The sequence below is a fragment of the Cottoperca gobio genome, chromosome 5 (assembly GCF_900634415.1).
Source record: "Cottoperca gobio chromosome 5, fCotGob3.1, whole genome shotgun sequence".
Classification (NCBI taxonomy): Eukaryota; Metazoa; Chordata; class Actinopteri; order Perciformes; family Bovichtidae; genus Cottoperca; species Cottoperca gobio.
Window position 1 is genome coordinate 12,362,613 of NC_041359.1, and position 22,889 is coordinate 12,385,501.

Here is a 22,889-nt window from a genome sequence, read left to right on the forward strand (position 1 = left end):
GTGGCTATCTGATGAGATGTCTATCTCATCAGATAGAGCTGCAGGCAGGCGAAGACAGAGAGAGAGACACACACACACACACACACACACACACACACACACACACACACACACACACACACACACACACACACACACACACACACACAGAGGACTTGGTGAGTCTTGCAGTTGTGTTGTGTGCAAGCACTCCTAAAGCACATGCAGTGTACACAAAGATGGGCAGAGATGCTAATCTGATGACAAACACTGCATAACTGAAGACAAACTAACCACATAAATCAGGAACTGAGACATTCACACACATACAGAAATGCAGACCGAATATATGAAAAAGCACACACACACAATCCTGCTGACAAAGGGCTTTAGTGATTATTAACTGAATTAAGGTTTGAGAAAACAATAAGGGGAATAAAAGAGACGGAGCAGTACAGACACGTAGATATTTAGGGAGGAAAAAGGGAGTGAGATCGAGTCTGAGAGCTGATATTTTCTCTCTGTTTACAGCCTTCCGTCCCTGCCTACACATCAATAAACCCTACTGCCTTCTCAATACAAATAATCCTGTCTGTTAAGAGGGGATGGCTGTTTCACAGAGAAATACAAGGGTGAGTTATCACCTCTAAAATTGGCCATTTATCTATACTCACTTTGTGGTGAAATATCAATCGCTCTCATGGTCAAACTGTGTGCGTCTGTGTGTGGGCTTGTGTGTGTGTAGGCATGCACAACTGCTGGTGTGTGCGGATGTCTCTTCAGAGCAGTCTATCTACTCACCACCTGAGGGGATAGCAGGTAGGGAGGGTGATGGGAGAGGGAATTGTGCGGCAGAGAGCAAGAGCGAAGACGAGCTGTCACTGGTAAATTAAATCTGTAAAGAGCTGATTTGACTTTGTAAACAAGATTGGCCATAAATACTAACACCCTCTTTCCCACCTGGCCCCTGTCTCCCCCTCCCTGCCTCCATCCCTCTCTGTCTCTTTTTCTCTCTGTGTGTCTGTCAGTGGCCCCACACTCTGCCTTTATCAAAGCAGGCTCCCCTTTACTACACACACTCCCAGCCACATGTAACGGTGAGGGGATGGAGAATAGAGTATGTAGATGAGCCGTAGCGCAAGAGTGTGTGTGTGTGTGTGTGTGTGTGTGTGTGTGTGTGTGTGTGTGTGTGTGTGTGTGTGTGTGTTTGAGCTGAGGGAGAAGAAGAAGAAGAAGAAAAGACAGAGTCAAAGTGGGGTGAGGCAGGGGAAGGGTGGTGGTGTTGTGGCAGTTGGTAAAGGAACAGGCAGAGGGGATGGGGTGGTGGGGTGTAGTGAGTAAGGTGGGGGTGGTGATGGGTGCCGCTTGGCGTCATGCCAGCTTGCCCCCGCCGCCGGGCCTTGTCAGTCTAAGCTGCCAAATGAAAAGCTGTAATTAATTGCTCTTGTGCATCCCATTCTTCCTCCTTGACAACTCATACATTCTATTTTATACACACCGCCATTGACATTTTCAAGTCACAGGCGTAATAATTACTGGAGTTATAGCACCTTTCTGTGTGTTGGATGACGCTCTGACGCCAGAATCAAACGCAATGTGTGCAAGTGCTGATATACTGAAACGAATGTGTGTGTGCATGTGGGTGTACATGTGTGTGCATAAATGTGAACCTATGCATGTGTTTAAAGGCTGAACGTGTGTGTGGCAGGCTGAATGCTGAGTAGTTAAGGTTTGACGCCATTAATTGCCCCTATAATCTAATATCACAAAGCGTGGTGATTATGGGGCATGCGTTGCCACCGCCATACGACACCGCCAGCCTGAGAGCGCCGACACAAAACAAAAGCATCGCCATTAGCGATTTGACGGGCCAGGACAAAAGCGCTTCACAATGCGGAATTATATTTTCATTCGGCTTTGTCTCTCCCGGTGAATGATTTCTCCCCTTTCATTGGACTGTGAATAGGGAGAGTCTGAAAAGCCGGGCGATTTGAAGTCAGCCATTTATTAAATGCATTTAATTTTTTTCCCCCGCTGTCGTCCCATTTTTTTCATGTTGCATGTTAATTTAAAAGAGAGAGATGCGTGGTAGATTAGTGGGAGAGAGGTGAAGCTTGTGAGGGGGGGGGGGAGTGAGTGGAGAGGCAAGCAGGGAGAGGGGAGAAAGAAGGTTACCATCCACACAGTGGAAGAAAGGAAAGAAGGAGGCGAAGGAAGGGAAGGATATAGGAGAAGGAAGAGAGAAAATAATGGGTGAAATATAGAAAGATGTGTGTGAAGATCCATAAAAAAAACCCTACCCAGCAGGTTTGTTGAAGGAGAAAGTGTGGCCTAGAGCTTGAGATGGGTGCGACAGCGAGGACACACACACACAAATGCAGGTGAACAATCACACAGTCCTGTACAGTAGGTGTTTGATAGAAACATAACTGTAAGATTTTAAAATCTAAAATGTCCCTCCTAACGTACACATGCAAGAATTATATGTGCATACGTGCGCACGCACACACACACACACACACACACACACACACACACACACACACACACACACACACACACACACATTGCTGAGGGGTCGGTGGCTGACAGAGGTCAACCCCTGTCTTGGAAAGAGGGAGCTGGGGGTAGGCAGGGAAGGAGGGAGGAGAGGAGAAGCGAGAAACAGCCTTGTCGTTTACAGAGAGTGGAGGAGTAATTAGAGGGGTTGTTTGAAGAGGGAGTTTAACTGATTAACAAAGGAAGAGAGGGAGCGAGGGAGTGCCCTAAAGATGGGAAAGAGAAGGGAGAGAAAGGCATGGAGTCCCAGAAGAGTGAAGAGAGAGAAAGAAGGGGGATGTAACTTGCATTTCAATGAGCCTCCATCCCTCTCTCCTCTCCTCCCTTGATGACTTTTCATTCTAACGAGGAGGAAAGCCCCACTTTCCATTTCAGATGAAACCTCGGGAAGAGAGGAGGGCGATCTGATATTAAACCAGCATGCAGCCGGGGGAATAAGCCCAGTGCCGCTTAGCACCGTGTTTATATAGAGACAGGCTGGTTATATGACTGCATCTTCTCTCATTTCGGAGCGAACTTTGGATTTCACACATTCTCCTTCCTTCTACTTGAGACTACAAAAATACACCCAAAACAGCCTTAACCATCAGTTAATGCTTGTGCACACCAAATCATCACATTTAAAATAAACAGGATGATGAAAAACACAAAGCATTTCTAAAAGAGTATCATCCAGTGTGCCCTCAACAGATACATCTACTGTTACAGTTATTCACCTCATGCTGGCTCAAAGTGTGTGTGTGTGTGTGTGTGTGTGTGTGTGTGTGTGTGTGTGTGTGTGTGTGTGTGTGTGTGTGTGTGTGTGTGTGTGTGTGTGTGACGGCAGTGAGTGGTGAGAAGAAAGGAGGCTATAATCAGAATCTAAACAGGCTCTCAGTCTAAATGATGCGGGCCCTGCCTCTGGGTCTATGGGGACACGCAGGAGAGAAGGATAATTGAAAAAATGACAGAGGAGAAAGCAGGAGGAGGAGAGAGGGGCTGACACAGACCTCCTCCCCTCCTCCTCCTTATCCCCCTCTCCTGGTAGGAGCAAACCCCAGCGCTGTTTATCCTTGTCACTGAGCATTACCACCTCACCCTGGAAGGGACGCCTGCCTCTCTTCCTGTCACACACACACACACACACACACACACACACACACAGACACACACACACACACATACACACACACACACAAACACACACACACACACACACACACACACACACACACACACACACACACCTAGATGCACATTAAAACTGGCCTCTGTCTTCCAGTCTTTTGTTCACTCCATAATAAATTGCCATAATGTTTTAGAAAGATTTAATTGCTTCTTGGATGTTACTATTGCCACAAGCTGATTGGACAGCGAGAAAAGTTTGACACATTAGCAGCAGTGGTCGAAAATGGAGAAATCTGTGCTTATTCATGCACATGGTAACTGCATGACCCTTTTCTGCCACTGTAGCTGCCTGCAGGCTGGGGGGTAAATGAGAGCCTCCCGTTTAAAATGCAGTCAGCACTGCGCCGTGTCTCGGTGTGTAAAGGCTTTAATGGTGTGTGGTGAACTCCCCTCCTTCTTTTTGGTTGTTTATTCACCAGCTATCATCACTATCGCTCCTTACCCTCTTTGAGTCCCTCCAGGTAAACAGCCTGTCTGTGCTCATCATGCCAAGAAATGAGAGGAGAGCATGGGGTGGGTGGGGGTATGGGGGGAGAGAGCAAAGGGGCTAGAGAGAGAAAAGCAGAGGAGCGAAGGAGAAAAGCATTTGAGTAAAAAAGAGAAATAGAAGGAGCGCCCACTGTGCTGAGAGCGTTGTTTGGAGCTCAGGGCCAGGCCTCCACTGGAAGTAAAAGGGCCCCATTGTGTGTGGTGAGTACCCCTCCTCCAGCTAATCTGCAGAGGGGCCAGGGGCCACATTACTCTGGGGGGAACTGATGAGCGAAGCCAGGTGGGGTTGGGGATGATACAGGCTTCTTACCGCCTCAGACTTTTTGCTGAGTAATGTTTCTGTCTGTGTCTATGAACAATGTGTGTGTGTCTGTAAATTGGTGCCAAATATGCCAAAAGAGGTTTGTTTTTATTGAATCTTTGCAGCGTATGTTTCTATCTATCACTAGTTGCCTTCACCTCTCATGCATTTGTGCAAGTGCAAGCCACTACAGTATGTGTTGTATGGCTGGAGTATTTTTCACTGTAACAAAAACAATGTATCGTCAAATGTGGTGATTTTGAATTTTTCATGGGTTCCATAACTTCTTAAACTGAATACACCATTTTAAAAACACGGATTGACTGAAACAAAAGCGAATGGAGAAGTTTCTTTTTTGAGCTGATACTGCAGTTGTTTTTACATTGTTTGCCAAGTTGTTCACAGCTGGCAAGCAAATGGCAGTTTTCACATATTTATAACAATAATATTTATAATATCAACTACTGGCTTTATTGAACATACACTGGCGTAACAGCTTGTCTTTTGGCAGCTTTCGAGGAACAAACTGAACTGGAGATAAGGTGAGAACAAAGGGGTTGAGATGAAGGTTTGGAGGATGCATGCATGTAAGGATGTGAGGACAGTGGAGACACCTGAGCCCACAGGGGAACGCAGGGAGTTGGGATGTCAACTGGCACATCTCCGAGCTGGTCACACATACTCATACACACTATGCATGTGGACATGCATAACACTCAGCTCTCCCTGACAGGGGCCAGACAAATGAAAAAAGAAAAAAAAAGATTCAGTGAGGACAGTGAAAGACCAGTAAGTTCAAGTGGAAAATACTCCTTCTCTCCCCCTCCTCTCTCTCCCTCCCTTCTTCACCCCCCGTCCGCCGCCTCCCTCCATCTAACGCCCCAGTGCTTCAGAATAAAAATGACAACACAGTTCCAGAAACACACACACACACACAGGGAATTTCATTGGGAAGTGTGAGAGGCCTTTATCGACCATATTTCATTACTGATTTCACTCATGTTTCAAATCACAAAATAAGAGTTTCACACTTCAGTGACCAGACCCAAACCTCTCCTCTCCATCCTTCCCCTCTGTCTGTCCACCGCTCTGCCCAGAGCCAAAACCCATTCCACTAGCTGCTCAACCTCCTCCCATACACCCTTCACAAGCTGTCAGGACCCCATACTACCCCCCAACACACACACACACACACACACTAACCTACACACACGCAGCCCCAATTCCCTCCACATCAAATAAGAGAAACTGCCAACTAAGCACTTTCATTGAGTGGACAAAAGGAGTGCTTTGGGAAAAACACTTTGAAAGGAAATAAAAGAGAAGGAACCGCTTCAGTACCGCAGACTCTGGGGGGCTAAACACTCATCTTTCCACATACTTTTGTTGATTAGTTAAAAGACTTTGAACCCTGCCTCATAATCCTTATATTCAGTAGATTTTTAGAAATCTGTAGTGCTTCAAATAAGGCAGCTGGGGAAGGCAGAAAACTATTCAGCAACATATAGAAAACCGCTGAATTGCGGCTGTAATATTGATTAAAAGTATTTTCATTGAAATAAACTCTCTCTGCTTTAGGACTGACATGACTCAGTTTCTTCCTCCCTCTCTTCCTACATCCCACTGTGCTGGTGCCAGCCCTCTCCAGAGAGCAGAGAGGCAAGCTAATTAACATATCTCTAATGAGTCTTTTCATTTTTTTCCTAATTAAACGAGCTCCTCCATAATACATGAAAACAGGACACCGCGCTATTCAATTACATACGTATGGGCCGCAGCCAAGCACGTGCGTTAATCTGTATGTGAGCATGCCAAGTGGCAGTGTGTTAAGTGTGCCAGCCGTGCGTCTGCCAAGTGGGTGTATATGTGTCAGCTTGTGCCCACCCAGTGTATTGCGTGCCAAGTGAGTCCATTGTAGAGAACGTGTGGCAGGTCATGGAGGCATGGTACGCATCATGCTGGGTAATCCGCCAATTGGCACTGTGTCTCAGTCGCACGCGTGCCACGACCAATTACGGTAACTGTGTCCAATTATGTCCCATACCTACCACAAACACACACCTAAAGAGTGAACTTATCCGAATACCGCAGAGGGTATGGATCTCTTTCAAGTGTAATCTCTTAAAAAGGGAATGTCTTTTTCACTTCTACTTGTTTGCATGTCGTTTTCTACGATTTCCACAACTGTTTACCACTATTCATTTTCCAAGCAGGATTCAAAGCTGTGATTGACTGGTTGTAAATGATTTTGCAATATTTCATGTCTTGACTAAACAACCTTACAAATCTAGTTTATGTACCAGACATAATATAAGAGTGAGTGACGGACCGACGAGCCCAAAAGCACAACAATCTTTGTAACTGTGCAAATTTCTCCTATTTCCAGATTGTTGAGTGTTATCATTATCTACCAACATTATTAAGTATTATTTCTATCTGTGTAAAAACATTTTCTAATGTCAAATTAAACCGCCTCTATAGTTTTAAATCATCAAATGATAATAATTCCTTACAAGGTTCTGATTATTGTGCTTTTCAGCAGCTTTAGCTACAATTTTGTTGAACACAATCAATTTATCCTGCAATTGCCTGTCTAGGGACTTGAGCTATTGTCGAGTTTCTCCTGAATGTGACACATGACAGTGACACGCACACACACACGCACACACACGCACACACACGCGCACACACACACACACACAGAGTGGATTGATACCATCTCACACAGCCAGCCAAACACAGAGACCATGTCTGAACAACCAATCAAAAAGCAGATATAATCTCAGAGTTTCTTTTACTCTCAGCTCAGATCCTCCCCTCTATTATAAATAAAGAAAAGAAGAGAAATATGATGGGGAAGGAGTGGGGGGTGCATGAGAGGAGGGTGGGGGGCTTGTCAGCGCAGACCAAGGCTTCTCCAGAGAAGTCAAGACACGAATAGAAGTCTTCCCGCTCTCCCTGTCTGCCTCTGTCGTTCTCCCTCAGAGAGAAGGGAAAAATCTAATTATCGAGCTCCTAAAGATCTCATTATTGGCTGAGGCTCATTTGCATGTGTGAGAGCAGCCCAGCAGGAACCAACCTGAGGACGGCCATTTTGTGCCTGATGTGAGCCACTGTGTCACTGTACAGTTGCTTAGTGCCACCTTTAGAAATGACCAGATTAAATGTCTGGCCTCACACACTCCATCGCTCACTCAGCCTCTCTGCGGCCGACAGATGATTGCTTCAATTACAGCAACTGAGTGCAGTTGCTCCGCGATTTAAAATATGATCATAAAGCTGGAAATTACAGTAATTAGGAGATTTTCCGTGCGCCACCTTAGCAGTCAGGTTTGTTGTGAGGTCTAGTAAACAACTTGAGTGCTGCTGCTACACACAAACAACGCTTTGTGCTTCGTGCCTGTGTTTCTGACTGCGAGGATCCAAGTACTAACACACACACAAATTTAAATTCAAGTGTGGCAGGGTATGTGGGGCCATGTGAGCTGACAGCTCAGACAACAGAGATGTAGCGTGGATGCCCTGGAGAGTACAGAGAGGCTAGCCAGGCCAGGCACCAACAAACAAGACAGATATGGAGGGAGTAGAGGAGGGGTAGCGTGGTGTGTGTGTGTGTGTGTGTCTGTGTGTGTGTGTGTGTGTTAAAGAGAGAGGAGAGGCAGTGGAAGGTTATTCATATAAAATAAACTTGTATGAGGCAGGTTTAACTGATTCATGTGAGAATACTGTCACAAGTTAATCCCTTGTCAGCGTTAACAGAGACTCAACAGTAGTTCCTTACACTTCATTGCTAAACAACAGATTTACATAACATGTTAACTTTCAGTTCCCTCTACATGCTTCCCCCACTCTCGATCTCTTTAGTTCTTTTGAAGACGAGACAGAGAGAGAAACATTTGTGGAAACATCAGCAACATTTAATTAAATTCCCATCCTACGCCGGAGTAGAGTAGTGTCCGATATGTGTTTGACCCAGGTCAGAGGGAGGGTCTGATGACACACTGACTTATTTGGATCGACCGGCAATGTGGATTTAAACCATGTGTGTCAGTCTGATAAGATTATTGGACGGGAGACAGATGAGACCGCACTTTTGGTGAATAGCTGAACTACTGTGACACGTGTATTAATATTAATTTAGTCCTCATGTGCACCATTTTGTGTTGATTTACAGTATAAATGGAATTTCATGGATTTCAATGGAATATGGAACAGAATATAATAAAACGGATTTGCTATAAAACAGTATCTATTTTATTCTCTTAGCCCTTACAAGTCACCGTGTAATTTCTCCGACTGCCCGTTTCTATCCAAAGTAAATAAAGTGATTCTGATTCCAATTCGGGTTTTGATTAAAGTGTAATCCGTAAGATCCCTTTTTGAAAAAGATTTTTATTTCATTTGTGACATCTCCAGTATTAAGCATTCATTAATTTTGTGGCATTTTTGCACATCCCAGAGGTCACTTGGCAATTAAACTGTGTGGCCGACACTGCAAAACCTTTTTCTTTGGTCTTTCTGTTGATGACGTTTGAGTTTTTTTCTTTGTCTGCTCTGTCATGGAGGCCACTAATATTCATATTAAACACGCAGCTCTTCCTCTGTGTATTTCAAACAAAGCCCTCTTCCTGCTGCTGGACATATAAAAGGCAGTTTTCTTTTGCACAAGAGGAGTTTTCCTGGAAAAACAGGAGCCAATACCAAATATTTATGAGTTAAATAAAAATTATTCCATGAAGCATTAGTTTAATGTTCTATCACTTAGATGTAAATGTTGCAGCACATCACTCTAAAACACAATTGCCTTTTATCTAGATGCCCTAAACTGTAGTATCACCTTTTAATGTGAAAAGTTTCCCATTTTTCCCAAGAGCACCTTCCTGGCTGCAAACCCTGCAAATGAAATCTGACCTAATCCTTGCTTTCTGACTCACATCCGTCTGTATCTCTTTCCATCGCTTTCTTCATTCCCTACACTGAGATGGTCCAGCTGTCTGTTTATCATGTGGCACGTTAATGAGAAGAGCAGTGCAGTAGACGGACTGCTTGCTGCTCTAGTAGACCCATGGCCCCACTTTATTGATATGAGCCATGGCTACAAATCCCACTTCTGCATGTAATCCGCACATCACATAATTGTAAAGAACTGCCAGAAGTAATGTCACGTGTAATATTCATCAACCTGTGTGTGTGTGTGTTTCTCCTCAAGTGTCTTTCAGTGGGGATCCTGCACTCCAGCTAACCCCACTCTCTCTGCTTACTGTGGAATTCAACGCTGAAAACAGCTCACTACCCAATCACTACAAAGACCTCATTCACACACACATTAACAATCACACACACATGCACTCACAGAAAGAGAGAGAGACACAGACAGACAGAGAGAGAGAGAGAGAGAGAGAGAGAGAGAGAGAGAGAGAGAGAGAAAAAAGAAAGTATGCGCCTTTATCAGACGGTGTAGTTGACGTGGCACGTTGGTGAAGAAGGCAAAGCTGAAGCAGCCAGGAGCTTAATATTATACAGATTCTGACAAAGCATGTGTGCATCTATGTGTATGTGTGTGTGTGTGTGTGTGTGTGTGTGTGTGTACATTTGTGTGTGTGCTCTGACCTGCAGAGCGTTCTGTTTGACCTCGTTGCTGCCAGGGGAGTTGAGTCCAGAGGCCTGCTGGAGGAGGAACTGTCTGGCTGCCTGGAGCGCCTACGAGGGAGAAATAGAGATGATCAGATGTTCATCATACACACATGGCCATACAGTGAAATATTTACAGAACAAAACAACAACACACTCATTATAGAAATAAACCTTTCAAAGTTACACCTTACTTCAATTATTAGTTTTTACAAAATGCATGTGTGCAAATTCAGTTCCAAGCAACATCCACCCATATAATCAAACTCTTTTTAAATGAGGGAAAAGAGAAGCACAAAAACTCTCCTACTGGCCACTCTCTGCACACTCTCCCTTTGCCAAGCTGTCAGGTCGGATTTCCTTTAACCTGAGACGTCTATCTGGCGCACATACAGCATGCCTGAGTATTGTGTGTGTGCGTCCACGTGAATGAATTCATCCTAAAACCATCTTTAACTCCAAACTCTGACCATCTCCTCATTTCTTTTCTTTGTTTCTCGATCCTCCCCTCTGATTCACTCTCTCACTTCCACACCCCGTTCCTCTCCCTCTTCCTCCTCCCTTTTCTGACAAAGGTGCAAAGTGGGTTTTCCACATCCTTTGAGGCAGAAGTGTGTCAGCATATCTTCATGTGTGTCAGTTGCACTGTGTTTGTGTGTGTCAGAGTGATGTAAGGGGCCGTTTGCCCTGATGTGCCCTAAAGAGCTGTGACTAACCACCACCCACCTCTTCATTCCTCCTCCCTCTTCCCATTTATCCCCTTTATGCCCTCCAGTGCTGTCCATTCAAACCAGTGACACCATCGCTCTCTAGCTCTCCGTCTCCATTCCTTCACTCTGCCCTTGAGTGTTGCGATTCATCCTTCCGACACCGCAACCTCAGCTATCCCACTCCGCTTACCTTCCTCCTCACCCTTCATTTCATTCAAAACTGTATTGCCGTCTTTCTTTGTGTCATTACATTTCTCTCTTTTCTTTGCTGTGTTGCTGGTTGTAGCGTTAACAACTCAAGCTATTTATCATTAAGACAAATCAGTCCCTGAGGAAAGGGCATTTTTGTTGGAATGTCTAAACTGCTTCTAAAACAAAACAAGAAAACACCCATCTCAAAACATAAGAGCCGCCTTTGCACTTACTGTAAGCTCACAGTCACCCACCCACACACACACACAGCCACAGCCACACACACACACACACACACACACACACACACAGCCACACACACACACACACACACACACACACACACACACACACACACACACACACACATACATACACACACACACACACACACACACACACACACACACACACAACCTCATGACAGAGGGTTAGAGAGGGGAGACAGCAGGATGCACATTTGCTTCCTCTGACTCAAAGGGGAAAGGTTGCTTGGTAAATATTGATTTATGAAAGTCTGTGTGTGTGTGTGTGTGTGTGTGTGTGTGTGTGTGTGTGTGTGTGTGTGTGTGTGTGTGTGTGTGTGTGTGTGTGCGGACACCACAAATTAACGGCCAGGATGAGGGATGTTCTTTATGGAAGCTCTTACTCAATCACGCAGCACCAGAAATCTGTTCTACTGCATCATTTCACAACCGCAGAAAATTGTAACGCTGTGAAACAGTGCGGCACACACTTACTGTATATTGTCACATATTTAATCAATTGTCAAATTAGAAGCTCGGGTACAATAAGTAACGTTTAATTACAAAAACAGAGAGGAGAGATTAGAGGGGGACAGAAAGAGAGAGAAGTCCGCTGTGCAGTCAGAGTGATGAAAACCATCTGTATCGAGCACACTTGCTACTTTTGCTGAGACCGCAATTAAAACACACACACGGACGTGGCTGTGGACTTGCCTACACACACATACGCACACATGTATTTTAACACTTTAACAAAAATCTTGGGAACCCCCTCCCATTTACTGGTTTGACCTCAGCATTAAAGCAGGCGCAGACATACACACACACACATAGAAAACCAAAAAAAAACACAACCGCCCAGTTTGTTGGCATGTGGTGTGAATTACTCCTTGAACACCCTGTCTGCCCAAGAGTGAGTGTGTGTGTTTGTCTGTGTGTGTGCGTATGCGTGTGTGTTGGCAGGAGTTGGGGAGGCATGTCTGGCAACAATAAGGGACAATTCCTCCCAAATTACCACCCTGATTACCACTATATTAAAGAGCCATTTATGGCTTTCATAAACGCTACAACCAAGCAGAGGTGATGCCTGTCTCCTCTCCTATGCCTGAATTCATGGATGTGTGTGTATGTGAGAGACAAGAAACACCGAAAAACCCTGTGATTCTCTGGAGATTTAAACTAAGTCTGTATTGTGGATTTAGATCCTGGTTTATTCAAATGTGCCACAGCTAATAGGCAATTAGATACTGTAAAGATGTTTTTTTAAGTGTAGTTTTATACCTGCAGGTAAAACATTTGTTATTATTAGCTAATATCAATAAACAGTATGTAGGAACATTACTACAGTTCTTTCCCTAAAAGTAATGCGTTGAATGTGTCCCACTGTATCAGAAAACAAACTCTCTCACTCTTTTACACCTCACCAATCTAAAGTAAACTAAATCATTTTTTATATGATCATCATGATATGATTCCAGTGAACGTCGACATGTGGTAATATTGAATTATAGGAACAGGACGGGCAGATCAAACATGAAATCTTAGTCGCTGTTCTAAATGAGTGCGCAAGGCATAGGAATCTGCAGGTAACCATAGCAATGATGTACCAGCGGTTTCCTTTGGTAAGGGTAATAACATATGAAGCGTTCCAATATAAACAATAATGGACAAAACTAAGGACACGTTCACCAAATCCTTAATTTTCTTAAATCAGCACATGTTTTTGTGCACTATCGCTAGTAAACTCTACATAGTACATTACATTTAACACACATTTAAAAGCTGCTCTATTTGTCTTACATGCAGTTTATATTAGAAAACCCACATTAAATTGTCTCTCTATAGTTTTGCTTTTTTATGGATATTAATGTCTTCTGTAATCAGCTTTGGTTGATTTGGATGGAAGCATTATCATTTTGCAGATTTCATGAGTAAATAAATTGCACCTTGAACTTTGTGGAAGTGAGAAAGAGGACAACAGGTTTGGTGAACACACACACACACACACACACACACACACACTCTCTCATATCTACCTTGTCAAGAAGCACTCCTCTGCTCTGACCCTTCTCTTTCATTTCTCCTTTTCACACTCAGTCTTTGCCTTTTTCTCTCTGTGACCTGGGTGAGCTGTAGCATTGTAAAGTATGCCCCCCCTCCACCCACACACACACACCAGCTCCTCCTAGACTCCCCCAACCCCAACTCCCCGCTCCCCCTGTGGCATTCTTGGGGGCGCACTGCACCTTTAAAGAAAATATGAGGGAGGCCTAAGAGGGAGGCCCAACAACAGAGTCTTTGTGCTGCCGCGGAGCACACACACACACAAACACGCACACACACATATACACACATCAGTGGTGTCAGACAGGTTTTATTAGAGTGAGAGAGGGAGGGAGGAGGAGGAGGAAGGGGAAGGAGGGGTGAGGAGGTCACTGCTCAGCTTGGAGGCCTGAGAGCACAGTGTGAGTGTGTGCGTATGTGCGTGTGTCAGTTCGGTGTGTGAGTTCTTCTAACTTGTCATCGCTCCCCTCTGTAAATCATCGCCTCTGACACAGCCTTTAATAACAGTGCATTTTTTAATTCAGCAGGGTCACACACACTCTCACACAACACGCACACACACGCGCACACACACAGTAAAGGCTACTTTCTATCCTTATTAACAGGATTCCGAAAAATGGTTGACAACTACTTCTTTGAAAGGAGGGAGTGTTGGTGAGGCAGTTAGAGGATCCATTAGAAGAAAAAGGATCGAAATTTAATTTAGCTACGTGTGTATGCTGATCTTGCATTACGTATGTGAGTGTGTGTGTACATGCACATGTCCATACTCTATGTGAAAGTGTGTGTGTGTGTGTGTGTGTGTGTGTGTGTGTGTGTGTGTGTGTGTGTGTGTGTGTGTGCCTGGCTCAGGTTGCTAAAGCAAACAGGTCTGTGTGTGTGATGAATCTGGCCTCTAATCCGCCCAGTGTGTTTGGGTGAGACAGGGAGAGAGAACGCAGGACTAAGCAAAGAAATCTAAACAGAGAGACGTAGCGAAGGAGGAGGGGGAGGCAGGGAGAGAGAGAGAGAGAAAGAGAGAGAGAGAGAGAGAGAGAGAGAGAGAGAGAGAGAGAGACAGGTGGGTACCATATGTTGGAGTAGTCCGTCAGCACAGACTGAGGTCCATTGTTGACGGCCGAAACGAAACAAACCGGTCCCCCTCCTACCCTCTCCTCCTCATCTCCCCCCGTAGATAAACAGCCCCCGGGGCAGACAGTGGGCTGTCCTTCAGGGAGACGGAGGGGAGGGAGTTAGGAAGGGCAAGGGGGAGGCAGGTGGTATCAGATTTCTTTGCTCTTAGACCAAGAAGAGGAGAGTAAAAAAAAGAAAAGAAAGTAGCACAAGTGAGGGTGAGTGAGAGGCTCATTGTTGCATCTGTCCAGGACACAGCTAAACCAGGCTAGACGTAGCGAGAGATTCAGATGTTTCGGCAGTGTCGGACGCAACAGATCTCTCCAGCGCCAAACAAGTTTCCTCTCTCCGCCTTAACAGCTCATCAGCCTGGGAAGAGAGGCTAGTAATGCACCGCTCCTCCACTCCTAAAGCCCTTTTTTCCCCCAGGAGAGAGCGAAAGATGGCGAGAGGGGTAGATAGATACAGGGTGAAGATGTAGAAAAGAGCTGGTCACACCCAGCTGCTTCTTTACAGGCCTGCACGCTTTCTGATTTTTGGATCAGTGGGAGAGACCGGGTTCAGAAAGGAGCAGTGGATCTTCTTCTTTTTTTCACACTTACTTTCCTCTTTCACTCTATCTCCTTTCTGGAGCGCTGTCATTGAAGCTGAAAGCCAAGCTAAAGCTGCGTCGATGCTAGCCGTCCTCCTGGGTCACCCTCCTGTGATCCCTTGTATCCGTTTGTACTGAACTTCCTCACTTAAGCACCCAAAAAACACCTCCAAACTCCAATAAACCCCTCTCCCTTAATTTACTCTCTCCTTCTGGCGGCTCTCTGCTAGGTTTTCTACCTCTAAATCTCTCCTTCCTTCTCTTTCTCTTGATACTCAGAGGGAATCATGATCAGAGGAGACGATGAAACAAGAGTGAACGAATGTAACACGATCTACAAAGCATGTAAATTTGTTAAAAGGATGACGATACTACAGTACCACCGGCTCACCTGTGTTCAGAAGCCGGCCCAGTATTTACACCCACACATACACTGTACACAAAGTGGGATTACTGAAGAGGTGACAGTTAGAAGGATTGCTATATGACTTTGGGGCATGTGTGAGTGAAGGCTTGGTTACAGCCGTGGTGGAATCGTACGTATCAAATGCATCACTGTCAGTCACCACAAAAACCAGATTGCTTTCCCAGATCACTCCCTCTTTCTTTCTCTCCGTCTATATCACCCGATCTGTCTCTTGCCTTCACTCTGCCTCTCCATATAATGTATAACTCACAAAAGTTTGGCTGGCATTCCTCCAAGTATTCTGTCTTTCTTGTGCCCTGCCCCCTCCCCTCTCCGCTCTAGAAATCTGTTACCCATACTGTTATTCGCCACAGTAAATTCTGAGAGCAGATATGGGTTAGACGGAGGCCTAAAATAGATTGTCTAGGCCAATGGAAATCGAGCCTTGTGAATGCAGCTGTTGGCCTTATGAGAGGACCCTCGCCTTCTCTTGACTGTCAGACAAAGACCCACTACCGTGACGGCAGCTGTGGGACTGGGATAGGTAGTTAAAGGTAAAGCTGTATTTAGGATTAGCAAATCAATATGTCAGGGATGTTTCTAATAGATAATCTGGAAGTTTGTATCCCAAACATTACAGGAGCTGATTTCACTGATGCTCATGTTTTCCACCAGACATTCAAATGAATGGGAAATATGCAGTATTATGTTAGGGCAAAAACTTAACTTGCTCTGTAGCACGGAAAGGGAGGAGGTCTGCTGAACAGGTAGCCGCATTTGTCTTTGTTATAGTAAGCAATAAATAACGCCAGCACTCACACTAACTTACACTGCTGTGAGAACCATGTAAGAAGTGTAAGAAGTCTTTTGTTAAAACTGATTTCACGTCACATTGAAATTCTTTAAAGTTAGATGCAACTGTACTATCGGTCGATGGTGTAAGGGAACAGGGAGTGGTATATATATTTAGGGCAGATCAGGGGTTTCCAGGGGTAAACATACAGGGGTAAGGGGCAGCCTGAACCAAAGCCAGCTAAAGCCGCTCAATTTCACGGTGGGTTACAAATAAACTATGCTCGGCCAAGACTTCGCCTCTTTCCCCTGACTCTTCCTCACGTACTCGTTCTCTTTTTCTGGTATTAATCAGGTCTTTCCGGCCTCCCTTCACCAGCTTTCCTGCCATTTGTTTTCGCTCATAGCAACGTGGACTTCAAACCAGTTGTCCACCAATATAACTGAGCTTAAACGGCACTGAATACCTCAATCTGTTTAGGCCGCCGCCAAGCTGGAACTATCTGGGACACCTTCAGAAACACCAGCCAGCCGCAATCCCGTTCAGCTATTTAATGTAATGTTTCCGCAATATAAAGGCACCGTTCGACAGCCGAGGTTTTAAAACGGCTGAAGCAAGCTTCTCTGGGCCCAGACTGACCATTAAAGAGAGGAAAGACCGCGTTCAAGAGCCAACGCAATAAAAACTCACAAACTCCAAAAGAACTTCAAAATATGCCGTAATGTTTGAAAACCCTGGCCGATTTTAGATTTTTTTTCACATCCTATTTTTCACAAAAGGGACCTGTTCTAAACTTCGGGGACCCTGCCGTTTTCCAGATGGTTCTCTTCAGTTCAAAACTGTTTTGTGAAACGAGAAAACCTCTCCCCTACACTCATCTAATGTTTCTATTGATTCACAGGGGTATACACACAGTCATAAAAAGGAGCTGACTGAATACCCAGGGCTGCTTTATATCATTACACAATTCATCATCATACTCGCACATCTTGAGCACACACACATAAAGAAATCTACCTATCTTCCTAAGGAGATGTTGTCAGCTTTTCTCTGTTAAGTGAAGGGAAAAGGGCATAAAGAGACAATTAAAGATAATGATGAGGTGAGCAGGGACAGAAAGAGAGGAACTCCCTTCCTGAGAATATAAAAGCAGCTCCCTCTGTACTGTAGGCCTCATCTCAGTCCAAGCGGCTAATTGATGGCAAATAGCTCTACAGCAGTTTCCTTACACACAGACACACAGACACACAGACACACACACACACACACACACACACACACACACACACACACACACACACACACACACAAATACACGTCATATATTATATACACATATGCAGTTTCCCTGCGGTTTTCAACACAGCTCGTTTGGCAAGGGAGGAAGGTCTCACTCCAGACAGACCCAGCCCACAGCGGAAAACACACACACACACACACACACACACACACACAATCTCACACACACACACACACACACACACACACACACACACACACACACACACACACACACACACACACATAAACACACAGTGTGCCTTGTAGTATTTAGACCTTATCTTGTATAAGGTAGGACAGTTAAGTAGTTTGGTCATGCTCCTGGGAAGACAAGGCCATTAAGGTGTTAGGGTGACCTCCAGAGTTTAAATTGCTTCTCCTGCCCAACAAGAGCAACTCCTGAAGGGCTAGACTGTGCGAGACCAGCCCATGATGAGGATAGCACTAGCCTGGCAACCAGGCCTCACATATGGAAACCGTTTAACTGTTATTATTAATATCTAAAAAAATCAAACTAATAACACATGCAAGACACTGCCAAGACTCAGCTCAGGAGACAGAGGGAAAACACATACATACACAAACAGAGACTGTCTGCCATGTGCACATGCATACACAGACACACACACACATGAAGACAAATGTACACACACAGACGCCTATTGGTTAAACAGAAAAACACGCTCCTAGTCAGTGGCCTGTAAAAGTATTAGCCTGCCTGCCCGCTTCGATAGAAATAAAATGCTTTCATGTTTTCGGTTCAGAGGGTTTTTACACCTGGTTGTGGCTGCGGAGATGGAGATGGACACACCCTCGCACCCACCCTTACCACACAGACACACGCACATACATACATACACACACACACACACACACACAAGCACACACACATACAAACACCGGAAGTGGGCAGGCACAACAAAGGCTGGTTGCTGTACCATAACTTCTAAACAAGAACAAAATCTTTAACTTCCCTAAATGAGAAGCAGGGTGTGTTCTAAAAAAAGGGAAATGGGGAAGTGTGTGTGTGTGCGTGCGCTGGACTATGTGATTTAGTAAGAGGGTCAATACAACCAGATGTGAACAGGCACATTTTTTAATTTAAAATACCTCAAAGCCCAGCACAATTTCTATTCTTTTGAAACTAATTTCTGCTGATGTGGGTATCTTTTTCTCACTATTATTAGATTTCTTAATTGAATAATTTTGTTCAGAGATTTGAGAAAGTGGTGACTCTGCTAGATCTTTAAGTGAAAAGAAGCAATAAGAAAGGTTTTAGTCGTATTGGCAATTTATACCGATTATCTCAAGCACTTATTTGGAAGTACAAACAAAAGTAAACACAATGTTATTTCCCACATTTTTTATGGTGGGGAGATTTGGCAGTGATTCGGCCTGGTTCAACTTTGACCTCCTGTACATTACGTAGTTGTCTTTCAACTTTGTTATCACTTCCAATAAATGGTTGGGATAATAGGGATTTATCCTGTCTGATATTAATGATAAAAGTAAAATGTTATCATATAAAACAGATTTAAATGAGCATACAGTTAGAGCAGTATTTATGACATCTTGACAAGTTGAGTGACAACTGAGTAAATACCCATATTAATATATTACGGTATGTGGGCGAAGCAACGAGGAGAACAACTCTAGGTGTTTGCTGATTTGACTTTGTCTTTATGAGAGGACAAAGTGTTACCTTACTTCATCTCAAATCAAGCTTCACTATACTTTCATTTCTTTTCAGATGTTTTCAGCTATGGAAAACTTAACCGACATGACAACAAATGCATTCTGTCTGTCAGGTGGAAAAAAAAGGGCCGTCACACACTGTCCCAGAGCTCAAGAAGAAAGCAAAGAGAGAGAAGAGCTACATTCCTCCTCCCTGTTGACTCTAATCTCTCCTTTAAAATGGCTCTCACAAAGAACCAGCGCAGACTAGCTAATTAGCAACACTTTAGGCCTCTGCAGCTATTGTGTGCGTGGTGTGTATATGTGTGCGTTCATTGTGTTCACCGCCGGGCTCTCGACTGTTTCCAGGGTAACTACTTGCCTAGCAGCCTTGTAAGCGTTGAACATTTTGTCTTTACTCTTCACTTTCTCTCCTTCCCCTCTCGGTGTCCATCACTTTCTGTGAGTCCAGAGTGGGGGAATGAAGGAGTACGGGACATTAAGGAAAGAGAGGAGACAATAGGACCAAGATATGAGGATTTTTCTGTCCTGTGAGGGTGGGGGTTGTAAACTAATGCTCTCTTTTCTTGAGTGCCTTACCCCTACTGAACTCTGAAACACTGTATCCGAGCACACAGCAATTAAAACCAATTACGGCTGCTGCTTTTTGGTTGAGAAAGCTGAAGACGGCAATGTGAACAGGCCTCCACACACACAGTCACACACCAGCGTCACTGACTAGTAGCAGTAATGAGGTCATGAAGCTTTGCTCGCTGACCTAAGACCTCTTAAAAAGGCCTCAGTCACCATGGCGACACCTTCTGAAGATTGAGAGTCAACAATCAACTTTTTCACCCCCAGAAACTTCTCTGCGAAGAGTGTCCGTGCCCGCTCATGTGTGTGTTATTTACCTGACAGCGCAACTAGGCCTGCCCAGTGGTAAGTGCTTCCAAACAGTCCCATGGCAACCAAACCCAACCTAACCCCTTCAGGTGCCCGGGGATGTGTGTGTAACTCAGTCTCCACAACAGAGAGAGGACATACAAACACACACAGACATACATCCTTCTTCTCGTGGTATCTGTCTATTCCTGTCTCAGAGCCTCTTGCCTGGTTGGGTCAACCAACCGTGACTGTGTCCATACCGGCTGATCTGGCCCGTTGGACCATGCACTCACACAGTATTGTCTACCCTTTATCCACAAGACTCATAGCCTGGTAGCATGCTTCTTCTCAGCCACTTAGACAATCAACATTATCATTAAGCAGATGTTACAGTTTCAGTGTGAAAGTTAGGATGTGTCTATTAGCTATGATTTCAGGAACATGTGAAACTACGGCTGTCAATCAAGAACATTGCTCTTTGATCAGAGAGTGAAAGTATATGGAGGTCACAGAGCTAACACAAAAGGAAAGAAATTGAAAGGATATCAATAGCGAGAACAAAAATCACACTCAGTGTATTCTCCAACATTCAATGGCCTGGCTGGAAAAAGCAGTAAAATGATTTTTATGGCCGCTCATAAATACAACATCTCAGCCTCTCGGAATTAGGTCTTAATGTGACCAATCACTGTGTGAGAAAAAGGAGAAAGGAGAGTCATGTGAAATACATTACTGGCCATGAGATTTGCAGGTGTGTTTGTGGCATCGTGTGTGTTTGTGGCATTGTGTGTGAGTGTGTGTGTGTACATGTCTGGAGGGCAGGAAACGTGTATATGATAAAGTGCAACCCTGAACAGTACAAGCCAGAGATACTCTACATGCTTTGTCTGGGGGCCACTTTTGCAAAATAACAGGAGGCCAGTTAATAAACAAAGCTTAATAATATTGATCAGATATTTTATATCTATTTAATATCCATATATTTTATTGATAGAAACACAGGGGTGTTTCTACGATTTGAGGACATTCAGGGCTTAGATCTCTGTCGGGGGGGTCCAGTGGGTTCCTCCCTGTTGCTTTATTATTATTTTGTTATTAAACGCTCTTTTGGTATATTTGGATTCTTATTATGCACTCTGGCACCTTATCAACATTCAAAGTACAAAGGAAAATCCTGTTGCACATCAATTTAGTTTCATTGTGAATTCCAAAATGGCCGGCCCCCTCAATTTACGGCTCATGAGCCAGATCTGGCCCCCTGGCCGATGCTGAGTATCACTGGTATAAGATCTCAAAATCTAAATATTCAGAAAGATGTACGTAGTAATAGTTTTTATCAATCAGTATGAGCAGATTCTTATGTACAGGGATCGGCAGTGCAAGAAAAAAGGGAAGTAAAAGTCAAAGAAGACGGATAAAGGGACCTGCTGGTGCTTTTAAGACTCCGAGAGGAAGTTGGTGTTCTATAGGTCTCTTTGTATCGCCGCGGTAACAGCAGTGGGTGTTCTGCGATGCTAGGCAACCCAACTGGCCCCTCCTCTGTCTCAGCATGACCTCTGGTGACCTGCGAACTATACTGACCTCAAACATAAAGAGGAAGGCCTGGTCCAGACCGAGGGAAAGCTTTTAGGAGGTGACAGCACTCAGGGAGAGGCCTGGGACTGATTTACTGGCCCGCACACACGACAGACAGACACATGCACACACACACACACACACACGTGGAGACGGACATAGAGACAGGAAAATGACACGCAAACACACATGGGCAGACGCACAAAACGTAATGTAATTAAATTAAATCCCACTGCACTGACAAACTGTGTCTGAAAGTTTTTTCTTCGCCTCCACCTCCTCTCCTCTAGCCACCCCTTCACCTCCGTCTCCTCGGCACTGCTGACCTGAAACTGAACTCTGGAGGAGAGCTGGAGGTCAAACAGGACATAATTGTCCCAGTGACCAAAATTCACCTCCCATAATTTAGGAATGGCCGAGCAGCCAGAGCTATAGAATCGCATGTGTCTCTAAACCTCCCCACCTCCATCCATACGGGCCGTAATTACCGAGTCTAGCCAATCTAACAGGAAGCCATACGTTATCTGAATCATCCAGCATCTCTCATCGTCTGCGAACGCGAACAGCAATCTCCTACATCTGTCCGCAGAGCACTCCCGCCATCAAACCCAAATGCACACTTTTGCACATGTGCACACACACACACAAAAAAACAGCTATCTTTCATCAGTGTTTGTGTATATCTGAGATCTGTATCAGTTCCCCCTGATCTCCAGTCATCACTGTGGCTCCTTAATTACACCCTTCATTAACTCACATCAGCTCTGTGCATGTGTATAACTGCCTGTGTGCATATGAGAGAGGAAGAGAAACAAAAATTACCAGTGTGTGTGTGTGTGTGTGTGTGTGTGTGTGTGTGTGTGTGTGTGTGTGTGTGTGTGTGTGTGTGTGTGTGTTTGAGAGAGCAAAAACAGATTATGACAAATGGGAGTGGGGATCGAAGCTCCAAACCAATTTCTAAAACTGCCTTTTCCTCAGCAAATGTTCCTTTTAAACCCTTGGGGAAGGGAGACCACCGCTCTGTCTACAAGAGACAGAAAAAGACAGAGAGAAAGAGAGAAAGAGAAAGGAAGAAAAAAAGCCTCCGAGTGGCACCTTTTTGTCACCATCTCTCTCTTTCCTCTCCCTCCTACTCTCCCCTCCTCTCTTCCCCGACATCACCAGCCTGTACTGTAGCTGCTGGAACACCAGAAGCGATTCATTGATGGCGAGGGAAAAGGAGGAGACATGAAA

At 44.7% G+C, this 22,889-nt stretch overlaps 1 protein-coding gene across 4 annotated transcripts in view; it reads right to left on the reverse strand.

Annotated features, from left to right (window-relative positions):
• The window catches only part of foxp4 (forkhead box P4), a 92,743-nt gene that overhangs the window by 32,456 nt on the left and 37,398 nt on the right, over positions 1–22,889 (reverse strand). For all 4 annotated transcript variants that reach the window (XM_029431409.1, XM_029431408.1, XM_029431410.1 and 1 more), the window contains exon 3: positions 10,106–10,195. In XM_029431409.1, coding sequence (XP_029287269.1) covers positions 10,106–10,195 — 90 coding nt within the window. The remainder of the gene's footprint in view (positions 1–10,105; positions 10,196–22,889) is intronic.